Source organism: Seriola lalandi, unplaced genomic scaffold (assembly GCF_002814215.2).
Source record: "Seriola lalandi dorsalis isolate HSWRI2012SDOR001 ecotype SW California unplaced genomic scaffold, Sedor1 jcf7180002054318, whole genome shotgun sequence".
Classification (NCBI taxonomy): Eukaryota; Metazoa; Chordata; class Actinopteri; order Carangiformes; family Carangidae; genus Seriola; species Seriola lalandi.
Window position 1 is genome coordinate 671210 of NW_019524871.1, and position 25752 is coordinate 696961.

Sequence of the window (25752 nt, forward strand, 5' to 3'; positions counted from 1 at the left end):
CACGCCCCCCATTCTCTCCCCTCTCTCTGTAAGCTCTGAATACAGTGGATCAGCCCAGTTTCTTTTCAACTATTGGGCTCCAGGATTTCACACTCCCACTCGGCAGACAAGCATATACAAGTACAATAACAAATGCACGTACACACACATACATACACGCTGCTACAGCACCAGCCCTGTCCGAACAGGTGCAAATAGACATCTACCCGAGTATGTGGTAGTGTACTGTGATCTGTGTGCTGTTGTCAGTGCATCATATTTACCGGTAGTTGCCTTTCTTGCTAAGCTGCTCCTTGAAGTGTCCCAGGGTGAGGCAGTGGGTCTTCATCATGCTGCGATAGGGAATCTCTTCACCACAGAAGAAGTAGGTGACCACTAGTTCCTTAGACCTGAAAACGCAAAATGAAAAATGGCGTTCAAAAGCTGAACTTGTAGGAGATGAAGTCAGGGTGTTGAATGTAGACAAAGAATCTTTGGAGTATTATTAATTAAGGATGCCAACAGACAGCTGGCTCACCGAGGGTCATCCAATTAAAACTAAAAGAGGCCTCACAGTCAGGTGGCTGCAGCTTAACATCAAACACCTACCCCTTTCAACAACACATGTATGAAGGGGGCTGATAAATTTGAGTTACCAGGGGCTACTTAACACATCTTTGTTGGGTTCCAGTGGTGAGTGTGTGTGTTGGGAGACTGGTGGGTAGTTAGGATTCCATATTAAAGCATGTTTAATCTTAAATGATTAAAAAGCGAGAGAAGAGGAGTTCAAAGACATAGCTATGCTGACTCACAACATCTCTCTTTGAAGGGAAGAGCAAGAAAAATCTGTGAGGAAGAGGGTGAAAACACAAGCTTGGGGGGGGGGGGGCATTAAAAAACATGTCTGAGGAATTAAATCTGGAAAACTAGAAAGCTAGAAAGCAGTTGAAAAAGAAAAAAGAGTGATAGAAAGAAAGACAGGATTGTGTTATGGATTCAAAAAGCGAGAAGTAAAAGAAAACGCCCGTACTCGTCTGTTTGGAGTCCAGGGCTGGCTAGAGGGCTTCCTCCAGTGGGGAAGGCAGCTGCTGGATGGCTCCTGTCTCTCTGAAGGCTGCTGGCTGCTGTTGAATTCCTGTCAAAATCAGAGATCAATTACTAATCAGTACTCACATCAATGGGAAGAGAAACCACTGGACATCATTTACACTGTATTCTGATGCGGCCGGTCAAGAGAAAGATGGGGAATATGTATGATTGGCAGTTTTGGTGTCCAAATTTGCCTACCTCTGTTTTGGCGGCTTGGAGACCTCTTCAAGTCTGCGGCAGGCCTCCTCTAGCTGTGCCAGGGTGTTGGGTGGGGGCAGGGGTGGCATGGCTGGATCCTGGATGAACGGGTGGCCAGGGTGGTGTCCACGGAGGTGAGCCCCACTGCCGATGCCTCCTCCACCCCAAGAGTAGTTAGTCCGACCAGGCAGGGTCTTGGAGTCAAGTGGGCTGGACTTCTTCAGACCTTGAGTGCTGTTAGGATAAAAAAAAAAAAAAGGGTCAATATATAATATATTTGAGCTGTGGCCTCAACACTCTAATGTTGTTTGTTACAAATAATGTGATGATTCCTGGAAGACACCTACCTGTGTGGCTTGTGCTTGCCCTGCCTCTCACTCTCTAGGATCCACTGCCAAACATTCTGAGAGCGATCAGTGGCATCAAGTGGAAGGCGCGGTGAAGACACGCCCTCATCTGTGGCCTTGACTGGCCGTCTGGACAAAGTGCTGCAGCGACTGGAAGGAGATGAGAGAGCCAAGTTATGACCAGAGACCGACCAGCTTTACTAGCAGGAAAACTTAGGAAGGCAGGTACTAAGAGCTAATGTACGATGTTCAGAAGTTACACTCACGCAGGGGTGAAGTCAGAATAATTGGTGCCCCCTGGAGGGCAGAGGCACTGCACGCGCTGAGCCGCCTCGGCCTCGATCTGCTCCTTGGTCTTCGGCCCAGCGTGGTGATGGTGGATGTAGTGATGGTGGATGTGCTTTGTGGACTGCTTGCCTGTCATCAGAACCTTGGCGGCCCCAGGATAAGCACCAAAGAAGGGCCCGTGGCCAGAAGACACCACAGCACCCGTCCGATCTGGGGAGCGTGAGCGCGGCGAGTGCCGAACCACGCCTGGTGACTGGCAACCAGGTGTTTTCAGAACACGGGATAGGTGCTCGTCTAGGATAGCCTGGGGGTCTTCCTCGCATTGACTGCCAGATGGGAGAAGAGGGTGATGGAGGGAGGTGTTGCTGGCAAGGTCGCTGCTCTCCTCCCTTTCTTCCTCCTGGACAGGCAAAGAAAAGAAAAGGTTATTGCAATTGACAAAAAAATTCATACACAGTCACACGTGGGAAAGGCAGCAAGCAGAGGAATTTATGTCTCAACTTACACCAACTTATATCTATCGTACTCTGAAGTCAGTGAGAGCAAACGCCTGGATAACTTGATTTGAGTTTCCTTTTTGCCGCACTGTTATCTTCGCTAACAGGCTTTGGGTGCACTTCATCTATAATGCAGAGTGTGCCTGTGCTTCACAAAGAGACTGGCACTACACATACTCAGTAAACGTGCCACTGGAGAGTAGCTAAGTGCTAACTATTTGAAGGAACTTCAAGTGTGTCTAGAAACATAAGTTTGAAAGTTCCTCCAGATGAAATAATGGAGGACAGAGAGGAAAAGGGAAGACGTAGCTAAACCAAGACAGACTTTCAAATCCCTTGGTTTTTCCCTGTTCTTCGACATGCTAAAGCTGGCATACGGGCTTTTGTAGTGCAGTACGCAACCGTCGTCCCAAGCTAACTTGGTTACAAGTTAGAATTTCCAAGTGGCAGCCATGCTCAGTGTAGGTGGAGGTGTTGGGCTTTGTAGAACAGGTTTGTGTGCGCGCATACCTCCTGGATCTGCTGCAGCCTCTCTTCCAGCGAACTCATGGTGTCTTGCTCTCGCTTCAGCTTCTCCAGCCTGGCAATGAGCTGGGCGGCAAAGGCTGAGGGCTCAACAGGGGTCATCTCCTTAGGCAGCCGGTATGTCCTCTGCAGGGTAAGCAACACAGGGGGAAGGACACTTTAGAGTGTGTGTGTGAGTGTAACTGCTTAGTGTTTCTGACAGATGCAATATGGTGCATTAATCCACTGCCCTTGCCCTAATCCTATCTTGTTCCAAAAAGCCTGCTACTATTCCAAAAGGCCTAATCCAGATGCCCTTGCCCTCGAGCTAACCCAAACCTTCTCCGCCGCCCATCCCTCCCCAGATCTTCTCATGCCCAGTGCCCTTGGCAGTGCCAGGCTGTTGGGCGAGGGGGAGAGAAGGGGGTAGTGATGGTGGGGTAGCAGTTGGTCTCGCTCGGAGGGGAGGCCCCCTGCCTGCACCCTCTGTAGCCCGACCAAGCCATCAGCTAGGCAGCCTCTGAAGTCAGCACACTTCAAAGGGCCCTTGTCAAACATCAAACGCACACTAGGGGTGGGAGGGACACGCAGCTTTAAATCTCCGAATAAAAGCCAGATATCGACAGAGAAGAGAGAGTGAGGAGAGGAGTAGAAAAAAGGGAGAGGGGGACAAAATTAACAGCATGAAAAAAGAGGAAGAGGATTGAGATGTGCGTTTGTGAAGTGGCAATAGTGGCAGGGAGAGAGCGAGACAGAGAAGGAGGGAAAAGAGGGAGGGAGAGGATAGACGAGTCAAATACTGGGAAGATCTGAGGGGAAGTAGTAATTTATTTCCTGGCTGCATGCAGGGCAGCTCAGAGGTACTCTGGTCACATTATCCTCCTTTTTCTTTAACTATATGCACTGGTTTTTCACTCTCCCTTTCTTACTTTTTTGTTATTTGGCACACTGGCTTTCTTGATTTTGACTCTTTTTTTGTTGTTCTTCTCATCTCTTTGTAGACACGATGAAGGGAAGAAGAAGAAAGGCAAGCGGAGCTGCTGGCAAAGGAGCGCCAGCCCTGCACGGGGCCCCTGCTGCCTGGGGCTGGTGCATCATGGGAGACAGAGCCATCTCCAAATCAGGAGGGAGACATTAAAGGAGTGCAAGTGGGAAAGGAAAAGAGGGAGCGATTGAGAGAGAGAAGACAGAGAAGAGAGAAAAAAGGGGGAACAGACAACACTGTCAAATACATGCACAAACACACACACACACACAACTCTTCCACATACACATACCTGTGTTTGGATATGAAGACAAAAGAATCTCATATCTTTTTTCTTGCCTCAAACAGACCCACCTCCTAACCTGTGTCAGTCTGTCCTAACACAATTCCTTAAACCTTCCCAAAACAACTTCAGCAGGTCAACAAAATGCTGAATTCAAAGCACATACACTGCCTGACCCAAATACTAATGGGACCAGACAGTAGGGTGGCAGTAGAGGAAAGTGGAATTTAATAGTGACGTGCCTCCTATTCATCTTCTGGGAGGGTAAGAGTAGTTTTGGTAATAATTAATCCACTTCAAATAGTAATCTTGAAGTTGAATTTATCATTGTGTCCATTACCACAGCGATCATTGATGCACAAAAACATATGAAGTTATGATACTTTGTGACACACTACAGTTGCTGAGACAGAACACAGAGATGACTACACAAGTTTATATTTACAGCCCTACAGAAGCGACTGGGACGGGGGAAAAGGAGGGGCTTGAAACAGCTGAAGAAGAAGTGAAGTGGTATGCAAATTCTGCCTTTCATTTACCCAGACTTTTATATGAAAACGAGCGGGGGGAATGAAATATAGTATTCTGTCACAACATGAGCGCTGAAAAAAATAAAATAAAGCACATCTCCTCGAGGGAATCAGGACCCAGTTGTCTGTCAGTGTGTAAAAGTTTGAGTTCAGCAGATTACAAAAAGGGAAACACTGAGACAGGAAGTAGAACTTAAGGAAGTAGGACTTACAGGAAAGTGGGGTAGCGTAACCTGGCCATTGATCTTGACACTGCGATGTATCTCTCTCTGGAGCTGCTTCTTGGTGCCAAGTTTGTATGGAGGGATTCCATCTCTGTAAAAACCAAAAGGTATTATACGTTACCATGTGGAGAAAAAACAAAGAAGAAGTAAAGTGCTGTCAAAGACCACTCAGAAGGTCATTAATTATAATTAACCAATCTGTTATAACCAGTTCTCCAGCGGATGTTATTTTCGATGATTTACTGCTACTCATCGAGTCACAGTACATACACACAAACAGTTGGTGCATTAGCACCAGTAGTCAATCCCTTAGGAGGCAGTTTATCATTGAAGTGACCGACAAAGCACCACCCAGTAACCACCCACTAGGCACATTACAGCTAAATCAAAAGGCCGGGAGCCCTTGAAGCCAAGGCAACAAAAACACACATAACAAAACACACCAGGACAATGGGAGAGATATGCTAAACATCCCTGTGGGCTTCAAAAGAAGAGTCCCACTGATAAGATTACATCAGTCCTTGTCAACTCTGACAGTGGTTGTTTAAAAAGCAGAAGAAGTAGCGCTTACCTCAGTAGCTGGTTTGGGTCAGAAACTACAACAGGTTAAAGCAGTCTAGCAAATGTGGCTAAAGTGCTGCTGGCTTTGGTGCTCTGATATATTAATATGAAAATCAAGATGTAGCGAGGAATAGTAGTCTCCGGACAATTAAGCATTTATTCTGGGAATCTTATTCTCCATTTTTCATTCTGTGTCTGCTAGCTTTTCCAGTCAGCTGCCACTTAAGCTGGGCCAATTATCTTGGCCGTTTTGGCTGCTCAGAAGTGTCTGACCTAGCCCAAACGCTACTTTTTCTGCTGCCTCTTTGAAATCTCACACTCATGCACATATGCACCCGCTGCCATCTTCGTTTGGCAAGCGCTCTGCTGTGAGCCTCTGATCTCAGCAACATCAAAAGGCTGGTTTGTAAGATAAGGTAATGTTTGAAGTTGGTGCAGCAGCATTCCCCAGCGTCCAAGTAAATCCATAAATAAGATATAAGCAAAAAGAGAAAAAAATCCCCCCACCCTTTCTTCCACCCCCCTTCCCAAATCCTCCTCTTCTTGTTCTTTATCTGGGAAATGAGATTCAAATTTGCTGTGTGCCTGTTAACCACTATAAAAGGACACACTAATCAAATTGTTCCCTTAAATGAGAGAGGAAGAAGCTGTGTTTTTTTTTTTCATGAATATTAGTTAGGGGCAGAGGGAAACGAGAGCTAGGGACAAGGACAGGAGAGATCTCTGTGTCAAAGACCTTGGTGATAACTATTAAAATATGACTTTGGCACATGGTGGTGTTTTGTTTTTTTTCATCTGAACAAGTGCTGCAACTAACATTTGAGAGTGACATTGTCAAAAAAATCAGATAGTGGAGCCACGCTGCTGAAATCACCCGAGCTGCAGCGAGCTTCTTGCAGGCCCTACTACCAAAATCAATGTTTCACAAACTGTACCCCCGAGACTACAAGCCACCATCCCTCAAGGCGCAGGAAGAAACACAGGAAACTCTTCAAAAGTAAAACTCAACAGCCCAGAGGAGCTTGTGCAGAAACAAGAACCTCAAACTTAGCGGGAAAACATCATTAACAAACAAAGCTCGCCAACTTCCTTCTCGATAACTATGTTTTATCATGTCCGAACAACTATGTCCATACTGTTCCCATCCCGGTGAACCATGTGACGGCTGGATGCTTTGTCCAGGTTGGGGAAGAGAAAACAGCCGTGGACTCTTTCATGGTTTCATGGGCCCTTACTTTATGGGGATCTCCTATTCAGTTGTGCAAGTCATTTTCAAAGCAGCCAGCCACCCTCTTATCCCCCTAAGCTCCCCTCACCTAACAATAGGCTGAAAGCGATTCAGTTAAGCCCTTTATACTCCATGCACTTTATTTTCTCACTCCCTAGTACTTTGAGCCTCACCACTCCTGCTATTGGCTCTGGAGGCTGGAGGAGAGAAGCTTTGTAGGACTGGGAGGGTGGAGGTGATTTTTTTGGGGGTGCCCTAGTGTGGTCAGGGGGAGTTCCTTATGCCTTGTCCCAAGGTCTAGAAATGAGTAACCCCTGTGAAAGCCTCGCAGACACATGATCTCAGCACGCTGCAGAGGCCAGTGGCAGGAAACCGACCCACCATGTGAGTAAGCCTCCTTTCATTTGATGCCAACATTTTTCAATGAGTTTGTCTTGAGGCCCGAATGGCCATTTTCCTCCCCCTCTCCTCCATCTCTTCAAAGGGAAAAAGCGATTAGATAATATGAAAAAAAAAAAACAAGTCTGTTGTGGCAGAAGGGTGGGATGGATACATTTCAACTTTGAGGAAAATGAGGCAACGCCCCCACCCACATCAAGACGTTCTCATTTTTTCTCCCTTCTCTCCAGCCTGTAACGCATCAGAATATACTTCAAAAGGTCTTCAGTCATAATGACTTTCCCAGAGTTATCTCCCTGGAGGCCACAGCAACAACTACACTTTAATAGAATTACCTGGAGTCAATCATAGAGGATAATTAAAATACATTACAGGCCATTATTTTGCAACAGTGCAGTCCCCTGGCCCAAAGAAAAGCTGAGTCTGTAAAACTAAAGGGCCAAATATTTTTCTTCACACCCCTAGACTTTTTCCTGGAAAGGTGTTGACTGAACTCTAGTCCGGGCACGTTTACATACTATGGAAATAATAAAATTCACAGAGCTTTGGCCAAGATCAGCGGAATGGAAATTAACCTTTTGGAGTTGCTACATTATCTCCAGAGCAATCTGGGTTCAAATGAAGCTGACCGACACACTTTTTGATTTCAATGAAAAACTAGAAAAACACTTACACACTACTGTCTGTCATGGACATGGAATCATCTGTCGTGGCATCGCTGGAGATCTCGCTGTCGTTGGCACTGGTGGCAGGGGCAAAAATGTAGCCGGAGTTCACAAAGTAGGGGCTGGCGGGGTCTCCTCGACGGTGGGACCTGTGAAAGACCCAGGATGGTTTGTTTACCGTGATGTCTGATTAGGCAGAGATGTGACACAGTCGGGTTAAGTTTATTTGCTTCTATTTCCTGTTGTTCACTTGATCAGATTTTAAAAGCAAACGTGACAGCTCAGAGTTTGTTTTGTTGACATTCCCTGCAGATTTCTGTAATTAAGAGTCATTTTTATGAGACTTTGGGGCCTGGGGGGGAATGTGACAAGTGTTAGAGATGGAGCCATGTTATTTTTTTCTTGTCTCTTCTTTCTTTCTTTCACCCTCTCTTTTATGCCCCCCCCCCCTCCTTAATATACAGGGGCAGTGTGTGTTTGTGGAAGGGGGGGGGGGGTTGAGTTGTGATCATGGTGAAGTGAGCAGCCTTGCTTGCTTCCCCTTCCTTCTCTCTTCTGCTGTCTCTATACCATTACTCCTGCACTTTTCCACTCAGAAACCCCACTCTCTTTCCTTGGAATGTTTTCTCTTTCACATTCTCCCACTTCTATCTCTCCTTCTCTATATCGTCCAGTCTGGGGCCCCTCCTTTACCACTCTCCCCTGCTTTCCTTTCTAAAGCCTCTCTCTCTCTCTCTCTGTCTTTCTACTCTCTCCTGCTGTGTTGCATTCCTGTTCCAGTAGTGAAGGGGGTGGACAAGGAAGAGGGAGGGAAGAAGAGGAAGGGGGAACTTGAGCTTTAGAGAGGGAGGGAGAGATGGAAAGGGGGAAGGAGGGCCCCTTTCTTTATGAGAATGCCTTCTGCCGGGAGTGCTGAGAGGAGAACCCCAGCATGACTAAAGCCGTAGGCCCCAAGCTCAAACCTGACCTTTGGAAGGTCCGCGCAAAGAGTCAGGTATTTAGCACAGCTGGGCTCTCTGCACCCCCTGCTCTGTTTCTCCATCTCCTTTCTTCCTTTCTTTCTTTCTGTCTTTCTTCCCCCTTCCCCTCCTCTTGTCTCTCCCTGTCTCCCTCCAAAGCATGCTTAGTCTCTGTCAGACAGATTTTCTTTTTCAAAAAGGAGAGATAAAAGCGCTGGATAGAGGAGAAAGAGGAAGGAAAACACTGACACACACACACACACACACACACACACACACACACACACACACACACACACACACAATCTATGGCAAAGTGGTTTTGGTGGTTGAAGCTGCGGAACTGAGCTGAGGATGTTTTGTTGTTGTGTTTTTCTATCACTTTGGAGTTGAGTATTGGAGGTTTCTCAAAAAGAGGGAAAAAAAGGAATCTGTGCAGTGGCAAAATTAGTTCCACATGTTTGAGATGGAAATTGGTTGACCTAAAGAGATGGTGAGGGGCAGGGGGAAAGGGGGAGAGCGCGGGTGACGGAAGGGAGAAAGAGGGGGCTCTCTCCCTCCTGCTTTTCTTTCAGTGAAAAACAAGAATGCAGGGGATCACACCAGGAAACCAGGAGATGCCCACATGTCAACAAACCCTGTGCTTATTGGTCCCAAACTCAACGTGATCACTTTGAAGCAAATGAGTTAACTGTGCTATCATGTTATCTGACATCTGCTCACATGAAGGATAAAATCCTCAAGGGAGTGTTTAAGTTCAGTTACTAGACTTAATCAATTAGTTTTTACAATGTCATCAAAAAGTCATGCTGGAGACCATTTCTAATCCCTAGTCTCCCTAAATGTTTAGTTAACTTGACAGGGAAAGTATGGATTATCTATAAATTGCTCCTTTCCTACTAAACCAAATATCAAGACTTTGTCAAACCTCGAAGTAATAATTGCGTCCAGATGTGAGGACAAAGAAGTCGAGTGAAAAACTTTTAAGTGCCCTTTGATGCAGGCCCGTGAATAAAATCCAGTTTTTGAAAATGTTCCTGGCTTTTTTGAACAGATTTCAGCTGTTGGACAATGTGTGGGATGAGCTCTTAAGATAAAAGCCCAAATGATTTCCACAAACAGTTCTACTTTCATCTCTGACCAAGGGAACAATATCTCCGCTTGGCATGAGACTGGCTGCACAAGTCCTTTTAACTCTGCACTAGCATTTCTCCGGGTTAGGGGGATTTTTGACATCATACAATAAATGTATGGCATAGTGAGCAGAATGAACGAAAATACCGCATAACTTTACAACAGCATCAGACTGTTTCATGTAGCTGTAACAGTCATGAGACTTGGTGTCTGAATTTGTGCCTGAACCGGAGGAAGGGTTTCAAAGCACAGGAAACTTGAGCAAGCCAGCAGAGGGCTGCCTGCAAGACACCATTTACTTAAAAGGAAGGCTCGGATCCATTGATGTTTTGTACCCACCCCGCCCCTCCACCCCTCCAACCCCTTGGCTAACTGCAAGGCAGGAGGGCACAAATATACAGGCATGTTCCTCTGAGACCCTTTGATTAAGTGCCTTTATCTCTCTCTTTGGAATTTGTGAAATAACTTTCAACTGCCACATATTCACTGTAGTTAAACTAATGGAGGAATGGTGATCATGAGAACAGTAGCTTGAGCAATGCTCAAAAAAAACCCAACATGCACTAAGATGTAATGACACAGACATGCATTGCTGAGGTGAGCGCTGCTCCTACCTGCAACTGTTCTCCAGGACTTCAGTTGCTGTCCGGATGGTAGCAGTAGCCCTCAGGGTTTTCGAAGACAGTCCAACCACAGACCCTAACGTTTTTGCCTTCAGGTCATTACAACTCCATTCCTCTTCCTCCATGAGAGGAGGAAGGTATCCGCACATCAGCTTGAGACTGCCGAGACCGCTGTGGTTCATGTACGCCGCGTTCTCGCAGCCGGTGCGCACGTATTCGAGGTATATGTCAGAGGTCAAGAACATCTGGTATGCATTCTCTTCCATGTTGGACTGAATTTCCGTCTGTGCCTGGTCAAACATGGCAGAATCTATTAGTTGTTTCTTAATACTATCCCTTATGAAGGTCTTGGTGGCGGGTTTCAGCTGCTTGGCGACAATGCTGTTGTTCTCGATGTACCGCTTAAAAATAACTTTGGCAACTCGCAACGTTTTGGTATCCTTTAAGTCCATTTGCCTGAAGCCGTTGCAGGCGAACCAAAAGTCCAAAGTGTCCACGCAATTCTCCCGCTCCAAAAAGGTCCTGAAGAGGTGAGCGCCGTCTTGGTCGCCCAGGAGAAAATGCAGAGACTTTGTCCACCGGACTAGCGGCGAGTCCGGGGACGCGCTGCCCTCTGGCTCCCCGAGTCCATCCTCGTTCCTCCGCGGTGTGGAGCCGGAAGGCGCGGCGGCGGAGGGGGTATCTTTAACCTTGCTCTGGGCTCTCATTTTGGCAGATCTGCTGGGGTTGTAGCATGACGCCTCTCCCTCCTCCCCCGGTACCGGAGGACGAGGAGCATCTTCTCGGAAGCTACTGTTGATGTGCTCCGTAAGCGCCCTGCTCATGGCTCCAGCTCCGGTTGCCGTGTGAGAGTGCCGTCGTGCCTCCACTGAGCTCCAGCCTAATCCTCCTCACTCTCTAAAAGCAGCGGGGGAGCTTCTTAGCTCCTCTTCACTCTGAAACACAAAGTATTGATCTAATCAAAGCCAGATCCTGCTGAACTTCAAAGAAAGACATCAAGTAAACAGTCCCCTTCAAAAACACTCGCCGGGTTCACAGAGAAAGGAAATATGAAAGGTTTTTTTCGTTTCATTTATCTATTTATAATCTAAATGAGAGATCAACTGCAGCCTACATTCTCAGCGTGCATTGATCTGTCACATCAAAAAACATTTTACAAGAATAATCATCTCACACAGCCTCACTCCTCTCCAAAACCGTATTCTCACAACTGTGGCTTACACGTGTTTTCCTAACGAGTCCATGTCACAGGCTTCAACTCCAATTAATTCCCAATCTGTTTCGGACGACCGTACCCTACCCCTGTCTGCATCATACACACGGAGCCTACACTTGTCCTCACCATTTCAGAAATACACAGACGAGTGGAAATGCATCTGATCTGCACCACAATGACCTCAAACGTTGTAATGTACGAGGGGTAAAAAGTCCCGCGGGAAAAGCTAGCCGCTCATGCGTAAATATAAGCGATCAATCGCCTTAATATCTGCCCAAGAAGGCTATTACAGCACATTATTAAAGTCACAGCCCCGGCAACTTGTCTGAACTGCCGAAACGACAGACAGACTTGATACATTTGTGGTAAAACCTTATCCAGTACCTGAGTTTAATCGGAGCCTCAGCGTCAAAACTACAGAGACTGCAATGTTGTTGCAATGATGTGCAACTAAAACGGCATAAACTGTGTGGTTGGCAGTTACACATGCTACATAATAATTCATACAGTCTCAACAGGCAGTGTAACTCTACAGCATAATACAAGCGATGCTAAAAATCCAATGGGTGAAGGCTGAATAAACGTGCGTAAAACAACATACCATCGCAGAGCAGATCACACCAGGGTAAAGCCCGTGAAAAAGTTGAACTATTACTCCATTTTCAGTAGAGCCGAATACAGTCCAAAACTCTCCAGACAGTAATCCAGCACAAAAAAACCAACGACGGACTAATTCAAGCCTGTGCCGTGCCACATGTGTCCTATCTCGCTGCAAAACAACCACTGTAGCTTAATGTACCCTGTCCCATTCAACAACTGACCTCAGAGTAGGCAGGCTCAGTCCCTATGTAGATCACTGGGGGTGTCAAAATCTGGAGGAGGTAAAAGAGGAGGTGGAGGAGGAGGAGAGGGGGGGGTCTGACTGAAGAATACATCCCACTTTTTTCCCAGCTAGAAGACTCACCACCCGACAAATATTCGGTTTTTATCTGGGCTACACATTCATACATTCACACACACACACACACACACACACACACACACACACACACACACACACACACACACACACACACATAAGCTTCTTATCTATCTCACCGTATTTCTCGCCCACAAACAAGAAACATAGCCCGCATTTCTCAACTTCAAAGCTCAGCAGCAGCACATCAAAGCGGCCAAGAGAGGGGGCCTGTGGAACAGCTTTCCTACAACTTACCATCCATGTACCGGAGTAGCCTCACTGATTAGAAAACGTGAAAGTAAAGTAGTCCAACAACAGGCTGTGCCATAAACCGCCCCGGCGCTCTTCTCCGTCCTGTAATGTCCTATCACATCGGACAATTTGAATGCAGCCGCGAATAAAAGAGAGAAGCGTTTCGCTATCGACTTTTCTCCTCAGGTAGTGTTTCAAGAAGTCATGGCAGGCGGTAGAAATCCTCCGGGCTGTTCCTACACCAACTGGGCTAAGGGTTTAACTGTGGACTTCAAAGTAAGGAACCGCTGGTCTGGTCCCGGAAGATACATAAAAACACAGCGTTTCATCTTCGCAACAACCAACGAAATAAAACAAAATAAACTAAACCAAAATAAAGATAAAGCCATAGGAATAGCCACACATTAGAGTAGATGTTTTGTTTAATGATTCTTCACAAGCAAACCCATGCGTATAGACGTGTAATGATATTGAATAAACTTTTCTCGACAGGGAAAAGATTTACTTGTGTGCCAGGACCTTATCAAAGACAAGCAATCTAGAGCCAACTCCCCGAGGCTTTGGAGCGTCAGAAGTAAGTGATCTACCGCGCCAATAGCATTATTCTTACAGTCCGTCTGTTACTACACAAAGTTTCAACAGAAACACAAAGCAAACAAAAGCGATACTTTTGTTGCCTGTGGCCTGACCGAGTGACAGGAGTGAGTTTAGTGTGTCCCACTGTCTGAGGGGAAGCCATTATGATAGGGTTTACAAAACATTTTGTTATATATTTATCTCATATTGTACAGCAAGATATTTCTTTAATATTTCTATATTAATGTACAATGTATAGGGAATTTTATCCGTATGTCATTCCTGTAATATTCCTACTTAATTACAGAATTACCAGAATCAGGGGAGTGACAGTAAAGAATTTGTGGCAAAATCTAATTTTAAACAATGTCCACAATTGTTCAAAACTTTTCTTTCTTTTTGAAGTTATAGCCCTGATTTGATAATCCTATAGAGTGTAACTGTCAAATAATTTACATATTAGTCACAGGCTTTTAGCCACAAAGATGTCAACCTAACACACTTGCCAGTTTCCACATTCAGGGAAAATGGCACAGCATGACATTATGATTGAAATTGGACAGAGAGCAAAGGCAAGAGCTGTTCTCTAGTCTTTTAATTCACATGACTTCCCTAATGTCATTGTGACAGAATCTTAAAGAGTGGGTTAGACGGTGATCCAATCCCATGGTACTTCAAAGGCTATATTGTCCCTTTGATGTTGAAAATCAACTTTAAAGGAGAATATAATTATATAAGTCAGAGGATTCAAATTCACAAAACTCTCATGATGGTACAGGACAAGGGAACTAATGAAATCCAACTTCTCCGAGGTCCTCAAGTGGTGATTAATTCATGTCGAGTTATACATAGAGAAATAAGCATGCTATGTAGCAGCTCCCACGTGGATTTATAGTTGTTGCCAGCATCTCTGTGCATTTGTCCAAGTCTTTACACTAGGCAAAATGGTTTATCGTGGCATGTAATTTCATCCAGATTGACACTGTTGACTGCTGTTTGTTCAGTGACCTTATTATTTTCAATTTAGATGGTCAGAACTTTGCATCCTGCAGCCAGGCTAGATACAAGTTTCAAACTCGTACTCTTTAGTTCTGATATATTTTGCTAAGTAATTTTAGCAGACTGCAGCTTGCTAACAAATATATGTGCAGTAGCAAATCTTTCTTGTTTTCTTTGTAGCCTATAGCAGAGGAATCCAGTTGATTACATTGACATCCTGCCAACCACTTCCTGCATGCTGTGAGCTCGTCTGATGATTGAATCCAGTTTATTTCAAACCCAATCTTTCAAGAAAGTTTCACTGCTAGGTGTCACAAAGCCATATGATAGCTGACGGTACAGTTGCCTTCTCTGTCTGTCCGTCTGTCTGTGTTAGTGCGCATGTGTGCGTGTGACTGTGTGAATATGAAGAGGTCATTCATAGCCACTGTTTATACTGGAGGGTTCTGTTAGACAAACATTGCTGCCACAAATCCAAACAATCCAGCACCCAAAATGCACAAAAAGCCTCCAACGCTTCACAAAAGGGAAGTGCCAGCTGTCTGCGAGATGGAACATGAAATCACAAAATAGGTCAGCGGCATTGGCACCGTGACGTTCAAGGGGCACTCGGCTGATCAGCGAGGCCCAAATTAAAGCAATGAAATATGTAGCCATACTGTTATCTGTGCACTAACTCCTTTAAAGTGTACTTTGAAAGGAGAACTGAGATATAGAGGGGTTATAAAATGTAATTTTTGAAGTGCAGGACAATCTTAAAAGTGGGATATTTCACATTCAGGATAAGATGTTATCTTCACTCAAATTAAATTAGGCCGCACATATCACTGCAAAAGAAAAAAAAAAAAGAGTCCACTGACAATTCAAGTTTTGCTGACAGGCAGGAAGCTTCCTTCATGCTTTGCTCCGTCTGCTTTTAATGACATGTAAAGTTTGGGATATTCAACTATTCAGGATGTGTTTGTTTTTAATCCATTTTCTAAAACCCAAACTTCTCTGATCACAAAAGTTACAGCCAAAACACAAGCTGCTGTCTTTTTCAATTCATTTGGGAAGTGCCATGAGATCCTAAACCCATGAGACCACACCTGTTGACCCTTGAATGCCCACTCTTGTGTTTAGCAGTGACAAAAGAGAAAGGGTGCTGTAAAGTAGCCCCAAGAAGCCCCCTTTTTGATGTTGACCCTGCCCTGACCCCTTTGTTGGGGCCCTAACCATTTCACAGGAAGATCCAAATGTTTTAAAAGCACAATACAGGACGAGAGTACTGCCACTGACTTGCTATGAAGCCCCAATAAAACGGGGTGACCTGGAGGCTAATTGAGAGCTTGTGGTTGAGGAGAAATTAAAGGCATCTGGTGTATCACCACAGACTGGAAATGAAGCTCCTCTTTAATTAAAGCCTGCATTAAAGGCAGAGAGAAAGTATGCATTTCACTGCTGTCAGTACAGGTGTCACGTCAGGATACAGGGAAACAGACAGAGGACTTTGATTATGGGGATATGTAGGGTATGAGGAAAACTCTTTCTTTCTTTCTTTCTTTCTTTCTTTCTTTCTTTCTTTCTTTCTTTCTTTCTTTCTATGTTCGTACTGTACTGGAGAAGTCTTTGATGGTGTATCATTAGTTTCATCAGTCAAAGAGTAAGGCTGTGTTCTCCCTTTTTTGTTGCTTTTTCGTAAGAACTTTTGGATTTGCATCATATCACAGCCCACTGTATATGTTTCCACAATGCGAACAATAAATTCTGTACAGCCCGTTTTATCGCCCTTTCATCCGCTCAAATCCTACACTTGTGCTGAAATAGCACAGAAAAAAAGAGGAGAGGGTGGATAATTGCAAATAACCCAATATTTGGGAGTTCAAAGGCTGCGGTGGGTTTGAGTGATAATTTTGGCTGAAGCATCACCATAAACACTAATAAAATTAAGTGCGTCGGAGGGAGGAGGGGGCGTGGCCAGTCGTCCCTTTGAACAGACCCTGTGATCAGTTCCCCCTCTCAATTAGCGTATTGTCCACTTCTCCTTTCAGCTGGGAGGGAGGGGGCAGTCTCCCCCGTAGCTTCCCTTTGAAGTGATTATCCCTTTATCTCAAGCCTGAGCGAGGAATATCTTGGGGGACAATGGCAAATTAAAGCCCATATGGAGAGAAGCGTGAATGTCTGTTTGTAGGCTCAGAGAGAAATAGAAAAAAAAAGGAGTGATAGAGAAATAAATAGAGTGGAGAGAGAGAAGAAAAAGGGGGAAAATAGCATCATTCTGTTTGCATGAGCTGAAGGGTGAGTGGTAGATGTCAACACTCATCCAAAAAATAATTTAGGGCTCGTGCCTGAGTTGACACTTGTAGCAGAGTGACTTTAGAAAAGCTAAAAGAAAAAAGAAGGGAGGGGGAGTGTATCTGTCATGACAGATGTAGAAAGACGGAGAGGGAGGAATAGAGAGATAGACGGATGAGCATGAAGAAGAGAGAGGAGTGCAGTTGTCAGCAGAATCAGATGGCGGTCAGGCAGACAGGCTTGAAGAAGATACAATTAAAGTGTGGAGTTAAGACGGGCTTTGAAGTCGGACATGGTGCATAACACCCTTAAAGTTTGAGAAGCCAGCCATTCATCCGCTTGTTATGGCTTATTAAGACCATTCCTTTTAAAAGGCCCAATTTGAGAAAATAAACTTTAATTTCAACTTTGGGGAAAGTCTAAATAAATCAACGGTGACAACAATCAAGTTAGGTTTTCAACAAGGTTAAAATAAAAAAATAAAAATAAGTAAAATTAAATGGTCATCTTTTGAAACTTGAGAAAGGGATTTGCTAAAGAAGGTGTGGGGGTGCGTGTGAGCACTGAAGATGAATAATTACTTTCTCTTCCCACTCTGCCTCTTTTTTCTTACAATCCTGTTTTTCGGTGGCTTAAAAGTTTAATAATGTATAGAAACAATGCCAGTGATGCTTGGCCTAATCCGTTTTGGCTTGGCAAACCTTTGTGGTAACTGAAACCCTATCTGATGTGAGCAAATGTTTGCCAAGCCAGTCTGTACAGACAGACAGAGTGTGTGTCTGTTTGTCCGTCTGTTATTCAGTCTTTCTAAGCTGCAAGACAATCTGTAACAGCTGACAGAAAACAACCTTTGCGCACTGCATTGCATCATTGCATGACTGCCATAGTAAATATACCATTGGTAAATTTCATATTAAAAATTACATTCTATCTATAGTGTTAAGACTATTGTTAGAACACTCTACATACGTTAATGTGCATTGTCCTCCCACACTGAATTCTCTGTGTAACTGTGTCATTCGTTGCTGCAGTAATTCCACTGAAACAATTTCATGTTTATTAATTATGTTTGTCAATTTATCATGCTCAACGAATCAAGTGATTCTCATTGTGATTGTGAAAGCGAGAGAAATGTGTGAGTGTTCACTTTGAGCTCAGTTAGCCATCCTTAATGAAGATCAGACAAATGATGTAGAAAAATGCTTGATATGAAGCAACAGTCAGGCCTATTAGAGGCTGAACAACACTTGTTACAGACCAGTGGTTTAAACTGACAACGGCTAACTGGCTGAGGCTCAGCCTGACAGCAAATCCATGCACTGATAAGGGAAACGAATTGGCCCTATTGATCAAATGTTCCAGTGTTCAACTGTTAACTTCTGGAGAAGTCGGCAGCAAGAGCCACCATAAAACCAACAGGCAGACATGACAATGGTTCATTGTTTGAAATACAGTCTTTACAACCAGCCCTTGTGATATCAACATATCCACACCCTGCCATGCTCCAACAGAAAAATGTGGGTGACTGCTGTGTCCACACACAGTGTCAGATTCTGTGCAAAAGCTAAACAGTTCACTGTGTGGTTAGCATTAACCCGACAAGTATTTCATCACCTGTGTGTACTGATGCATGGAATTTACTTTTATTGTCACTTAAAAGGCCCATTTCCAATCATACAGCCTTGCACACCTCGGGCTGCTTCCTACTGTTTGCCACAAAGTGTTTCACAGGGCACAACAAAAAAAACTCACAATCACGGGATTTGAGGTGAGCATAACTACCAAAGGCGGGACAAAAAAATGCAAACCCCACATGAAAAAGGGCCTCAACTTTGAAGTAAGTGGACGACCATTCAAAGGCAGCTACACTGGCAAAATAAAGTGGAATGCCAATTAACAGTTTGTGTCAGCTTTATAAGTGAACAGATGAGTGACACTTTTATATGTAAATTTAAGCAACTATCAGTTTATAAGGGAAAAAATTGTTGGTTTATCGATTATAAACGCAACAGTTACAATATTAAATCTGTACAAAACTGCATGTGGCTGGGTACCAACACCATTAGACATATTTGGTGGAATGTAGGTTGTGGGTGACCAAAGTTCAATGTCAGGACAATGTGTAATGCCAACGTCAATTTTACATAGAATACTGGTGACAGCTGATGTTGCTATTTTGTTGGTTTTAAGTTGTAATGTCAAGTCACCAAAATCCAACATCATCCAAACGTCTCAGACGTGACTTGACATATAGAATACCAGCTTCTAGTCGTGAGCGAAACCCAATGTCTGTTAAACGTCAAAATGTCAATTAGCCAGCATTGGGTTGTGATGTCAACCCGATTTCCAACCAAAATTTAACATCTAGCTAACGTTAGAGTCGTTAATGTATTTCTGATGTTAAATTGTGTGTTCTGGGTTATGACGACACAAGAATTTTGATTCTGCAAAACCCTAGATTACAGTCTGTGACAACGTTTTTTAAGTCCATTTCGAAGATTTTTTTTTTTTTACAATTCCCACTTTATACAATATCTGCACATGATGGTAAAGTTAAAGGTCCCATATTTTATACTTTTACGGTTTAAGTTTTGATATCCATAAGAAGATATATTTGTGGTTTTAAGTACCAAAAACCATCTCAATGTAGTTTTATCTGTAGTTACATCTCCTCTCTCAGGCTTCTCTCTGGAGCTCTAATAACAACAGGTCTGTGAGCCAATCAGAAGAGGCTCTAAATGTTTTCTGAGTGACTGAATAAAAATATATGCAGATTTCAGGTAAACACTCAGAGAAACCAATTTCTGCAAGGCTGGACAATGGCTCCAGGTGGGCTGGGCTTGCAGAATAAATGAGGATGGTGACTGCTTTTTTGTGACATCACAAAGTTACAGAAGTCCTGACAGCTCGTTTTAAGGCTAAGTTTCTGAATACAGGCTGTGTGTATTTCTCTGGGGACTGAGCACTTTGATACTTTCACAGCATTACAGAAACTAGACCTACTTTATAATAAAAAAAAAAAACATGGACATTTCACTTTATACAATATGGGACCTTTAAGGTTTGGACCTCAAGATCATTGTTATGACAAATAAAGTATGTGTGGTTAAGGTATGGTTTGCGTTAGGCAACTTAAACACAAGGTTAGAAAAAGATAGTGGCTGCAGTTATAAAAACAAACATATTTTGCAGGTCTTTCACAGGAGGTGAATTCTAATCTCCTGTATGAAAGTCAGGCTTGCTCTACACTCATTCACCACTACAACCGTTTTTTTTTTTTTTAAGGAGCACACTGCTTCCTGCATTGGCACTGAATGTTGGCAGTGGACATAAATCATGTGGTGCAGAATCCTCCACTATGGACAACACACCAACACTGCAAACTGAAACTGTTCTGAAGATAAAGAATTGTTCTTGGTATTTTCTACACCACCTGTTTTCAGCAGTTGATAAAGCAGGAAACAAAAGAATGAGTAATAATCTTCTATCCCCCGGCAACTGCTGTTGAGCCCTTAAGCAAGGCATCAATTCCCTAATTTTTCCAAATAATTACATCCGCTGAAGCCTGTAATTTTAATTTTACTGGGCAAGAGTTTTGGTTTCTGAAAGTTCAGCAGTTCTTTGAGATAAAAAAAAATAAATAAAATTTGAAAAAATAAAAATAAATAGTGTATCAGACCTGAGAAATGTATAAACAAGAGTCTCTGATTGTCATGCACATACAGATGCAAATTACCTCACTGAAACAAGGGGGAACAAATGTGCTAGTCATAAAAATCCATAATAATTAAAGCTGTCAGCTGGATGTTTTGGCACATGAGCTGATTACCTGCCCATCATGTGTGGTGATGGCGGCTGTGTTTATTTACCCTAAATGTTACAACATGTGTACGGCCTGCTCCGCCAGCTCCTAATTGATTAGATTTGGGAGCAGCTCTCGTATTGATTAGTTAAAATATAGTTCATTTACATAAACATGCTCGTTCATACACATTACACATACACTCTCCCTAATTTTTTCTTCATACTGTTGCTGAATGTTTGTGTGTGGGCTAATATGCATGAAATAGCATGTGCTTGGATGATGACTTTTTGCAGTGTTTTACGAATGTAGTCTGTGTAGTAAACCTTGAGTTACCTTAACAGACCTAACAGCAAATTCAAAGGAACACAGCAACAACGACAAGATTGCTTCATTTTGCGAGGACGTTAATGAGTACTCATGCAGACTCTCATGGTTTTGGTGTGAGTCATGCGCTTCTCAGGCTGTGCCTAACGCCTGACAGTCCCATTTCAAAGCAAAGCGCTCTCAAAGCTTAATTTGTAGCATTCTGTTGTTTTCGGTCAGAAGCCACAATGACTCGTGGGTATACACAAAATGTAAGAAGAAAAACTTCCTGTTTTCAAAATTTCAAAAAATTGTGGAATTTAATGTTTCAGTGAAAAACAAACAGTAGTAGAAGCAATGAAACAAACCCCCCAAAAAAACCCTGCAACTATAGCTAGGGCTACAGTTTCTCTGAAGGGTGTGTGCATATGTTACTGTAATGTGCACATAAGTGCTCAAGTGCACATACAGTACATTATGAGCATGCTAAACTATTTCTGTTTGCTTTTATGAAGTCCTAAACCCATATGTGTGTCCGCTCTTGCTCTTGTGAGTGGGACAAAGAGGTTCAAAATAGTCACTGTATGATTACAGTCCTTGACTTTATTCTTTGAGGTTATGATATTTTTACAAGATGAAAAGTTAAACCCACCTACTGTGAATAAAGGAAGTTTTGGATACAGCAAAAGAGAGCAATCATCCAGGACCTCAGCTCTGGCCAGCTGCATATTGTTCGTTTATTCCTGAGAGAGTTTCTAAATCCATAACTAAAACTAAGATAAAAGTGTTTTGACCCTATTGTGGGATGTTTCCCAGTGTCACGCAGCTACTCAGCAGGTGTGCAGAGGGAGGGTGAGTTTCAAAACACACTGCACAGCAGATAGGCAAAGAGGAACATGGCAACAAAGCACTGCTGCTCTGCACCTCACTGACTGCACTGACAAACGATAGGGAAAACTTTCCCACAGTGAGAGAAAAAAAGATGGAGAGACGGTGTCGAGCAAGCAAAGAGAGATGTGCGGCGAAAGATGGAGAAAGAGAGGAGAAGGGAAGGAGGATCAAAGAAAAGAGAGGAAGACAAAGGAAAGACAAGAAAGATAGATGAGACGAGAGAAAGAGGAAATATCCTTCTTCATTCCTGCATTATGTCTATGTATGTCTGTTTTAACAACAGTGAATCTGGGATCAGAATTTACATGTGATGCCAAAAAACAAGTGAAGAGAACATCAGGAAAGGGAGAAGAGACACAGGCACAGACAGGGGGGGAACAGTAATGGAAACACCTGTATAAGCCTTATAAAAAATGTTACATTTGTGAAGCCAATAATGTTCAGCTTTTGCTAAGCATATGTCAGAGGTGATGACTTAGCTCTATTTGACCTTTTTTGGATGCTGTAGTTTGTGCTTTTGCTTTGGACCGCATTATTCTGTAAACTGTTGGTCCCACACTACAGTACATGTTTATATGGTAACACAACTTCACAAAAATATTACAATCTATGGCCTCAAACATCTCTGTAAAGTTGCATTGACGAGAGAGGTTGCAGTAATCACCTGTTCACGCATATGGACTCAAACATTAGAGATGTGACAGGACTCCATTTCCTGTGAACTGAGGCTCAGAAAACTTGCAACATGCAACACACAATTGGTCAAAGATTTGAAAGTGTGATGTGAATCCAGTGACAACTTGGTGACAATCCATAGCGCAAGTGAAACAGAAGCACATTGTTTTGTTTTTTTACTCAATACTAACTACGTGAATACTTTACTTTGAACAAAAAGGAGCAAAAAACTGATCATCGTGGTCAGTGACTTCACAAGTCTGAGCTTTCAGGGAGTTGAATAAGAAAAATGATGCATGGAAACACATCACTTGGGGAATTAAGCACCTCATCGTGCAACAGTATAGTGAAAACATGGGAAACTATCTACCAGATGTGGTGTGTCACCCAACATAAACAATGATGCACTGTGTTTGCATATGGAAAGTTATACTCAAGGGTGTTTCTTCACAACTTTAAATCATTATCTCAATGCTAGACTATAAAATGTAGCTTCGTTCTCAAAGTAAGTTTACAATTTGTGATCATTCAGATCAAAGTTTATTTATCATTCACATCAGGGACATGACCTCATGTCCTTTATCGAGCTGAACGCAAAATAAGGGATTGTATTGTACATCTATTTCCATTATTTTGTCCAACACCTGTAAAGAAACAAAAATCAATCAATCAAAAAAAAAACGAATATGGGAAGGACAGCGCAAGAGAAAAAGAGAAAATAGTTTTCAGTCCTAATTAAAAAATGAATGAATAAATGTCACTGTTCAGTAGCACATTTGGAAAGACCACAAAAACCAATAATGCCACGTCTAGTCAAAAGATGCAAGTATTTCAACTACTGGGAAGTCCTAACAGTAGGGTGGGAGAATAACAAAGACTGTGGGAGTGAAAAGGTCAACATAGTTCACCAGGCCTCGTATTAACGAGTAGCACCACCTTGGAGTTGAGCAGAAGGAAAGGCCGCCAATCATCACCGCTCCTCCAGCGCTGCTGAAATGTGTCAACAAAGCAGTGTGAGAGGAGCATGCTCCACTGTTTGCCCTCCCACACCTGAAGATGATAGAGGGAAGGAGTGCACAAAGAGAGGGGTGAGAGAAAGCAAGGGGAGAATACATGTAGGAGCCCCCCCCACCACCACCACCTGCCTATCACTCTCCCTCCCCCTCCCCCTCCTCCCTCTCAGAATAAAATCCGGTGCCATAAAATGTAAGAGTGGGCAAACAGCTCCTCCCCAGCTTGTCGGGGAGTTTGTTTTAAAGTGGAAATGAGGCTGATGGCGCACTTGGCGATTAGCCCTGCGGCTAACATGAAAGGAGAGGAAAAGACAGCTGCTAATTTTCTCCTTTGACCTTTGGCTCCCGCTGGTATTTCATACAAACGCTGATTTATGGAGGAGCCTAACAGCTCACTGCTACTGGAGGGATTACCGTAAGAGAAAGAGAGGGAGGGGTGGTTAGGGGTGGTGGTGGTGGTGGTGGGGGGGGGGTAACCTCTAGCACTCAGTATCTGGATTCATTCATTTCATCTTTTTGTTTCTATCTCCGTCCTTTTTACTTCATATGTCCTTCTCCTCTCTCCCATATCTCTGTTTTCCTTTGTTTCTCTGTCTGTACGCCTTAGTGGATTTCAAACTCTTTATCTTTTTCCATCTTTATTTGTAGTCTGTTTGTGTCTGCATGTGTCCTTCATCCTGTCCATCCTCTCACCCTCCTTCTTGTGCTCCCACTCTCTCTATATTTCCACTGTGAAATAACCATTTACAGCACATTAGGTATATGTGTGCGTCTCTTCTTTGTTGTCACACTCTCCATAGATTATCATTACAAACTAGCCGTCTTAAAAACTAACCCAGACATCCTGACGCCCTTTGGTGCAAAAATGAGAAAGATGACACCCTTTTCTGAGCGGAAGCTCTTTCTCATGTGCCGTGCAGTGCCCAGTTGTGAATATGAATGCAAGTTGTGTCCCAGCGCTTTAGATGCAGGGAGATCCCATCAAAGTCAGTTTCATGCAAATTCCATGTATGGATGAGTCCCGTGTAAGGAGGCCCTGAAAATGGCCTCTGGGGCAACAGAAACCCAGGAAGTGTAGATCCGCCTGCACATTCCCTTCCTCCCCTGCTCTTTATTATAGCCTCTCTGTTGTCCCTCTATTGTTCCCTCCGTTTGTCAAAGGGGGACAGAGGTGCAGTGAACAACCTAAAAAAGCCAGTCACTGGAAAACCCCACTTCAAACATGCATTTTGGATTAGCTAGCAAATCACAGTATGATTGTCCTGGTTATGCATTCGGTTGAGTTATTCAGTCCCAATAAGATAAACAGTTATATTAAACTAAAACTTTGTTTATATGAAGATCAACTGCTCCAGATACATATAAATGTTTCACTTGTAGCAGTGTGCTGAAAATAATCTTAACAACTTATTTAGCCCTCAAGGCTGATTTGTCTTAAAGTGAGGAAAAAGTTTGATCATGCAGTCAAAGTGTTAAAATGGCTTTCACTTCTTTTACTTGTGGCAGACAAAAAATGAACAATACTTAATACTATAATTATTGCTATTAACTCTGTTTATCCATAATTTCAGCCTCATGTCTTTCATAAGAGATGTTTTATTTTCAACCAATGCAAATGTCTACACAAGCCATGTAATGTGTTCAAGTCTATTTTCCCACTTATGATTTTTTAAATAATGACTTGACTGGTAGGTTGTGAGCAGTGCCTTATGTTTCTGAGCATAAGATTTGTAAGTTTATAAATGAAATGAAATGTCGACTTAAAGGATGCACACTGATTACAGAGATTTCTGATGACTGAAACATCCAGGAACCAGCTGCTGCACACTTCATCTCCAATAGGCATTTCTTTTTAAGGCAGATGCTATTTGCTCCCAGGTGTGTGCCGCCAACAATGCTATCAGCACCGGGGATGGATAGCCAATATGGCTAATTACTTTCCTGGACCACTTCAATGAGTCACATGGGAGAAGTTCTGGTAGAAAGGCTTTTTCTTAACACGTGGTTAATGTTGACGAAGGGTCTATTTTAACCCAAGCCATGATATTTTCCTAAACCTAACGAAACTGTGAAAACTGAATTTAATAATAAAAACAAAAACCCCCTAAAAAACCAAGATAAGTCAAATAAATTTAAAAATAAGTAAGTACCAAATTTTGATACACACTGGAGTCAAACTCCTCACTATGTGGCCTTTGTTGCTCATTCCACAAACTTGCCTGACTTTCTAAAGACTTTCTGCTATGGCATTTAATGAGCGCCTGACAGTGGCAGACATTCAGAGCACCACCCAT

General features: G+C 43.3%; 1 protein-coding gene across 3 annotated transcripts in view; it reads right to left on the reverse strand.

Annotated features, from left to right (window-relative positions):
• Nucleotides 1-25752, reverse strand: part of LOC111655473 (axin-2-like) — a 33931-nt gene that overhangs the window by 4313 nt on the left and 3866 nt on the right. Inside the window, exons 1-10 of one of the 3 annotated variants that reach the window (XM_087174143.1) lie at nt 12926-13166; nt 10485-11428; nt 7786-7926; nt 4913-5015; nt 2909-3049; nt 1880-2301; nt 1614-1763; nt 1267-1500; nt 1010-1114; nt 264-389 (exon numbers count right to left, since the gene is read on the reverse strand). In XM_087174143.1, coding sequence (XP_087030269.1) covers nt 264-389; nt 1010-1114; nt 1267-1500; nt 1614-1763; nt 1880-2301; nt 2909-3049; nt 4913-5015; nt 7786-7926; nt 10485-11317 — 2255 coding nt within the window. In that variant the 5' untranslated portion in view covers nt 11318-11428; nt 12926-13166. Of the gene's footprint in view, nt 1-263; nt 390-1009; nt 1115-1266; nt 1501-1613; nt 1764-1879; nt 2302-2908; nt 3050-4912; nt 5016-7785; nt 7927-10484; nt 11429-12310; nt 12525-12925; nt 13167-25752 lie in introns of those variants that run through there. The other 2 variants (XM_023406901.2, XM_087174144.1) reach the window with 2 other exon arrangements.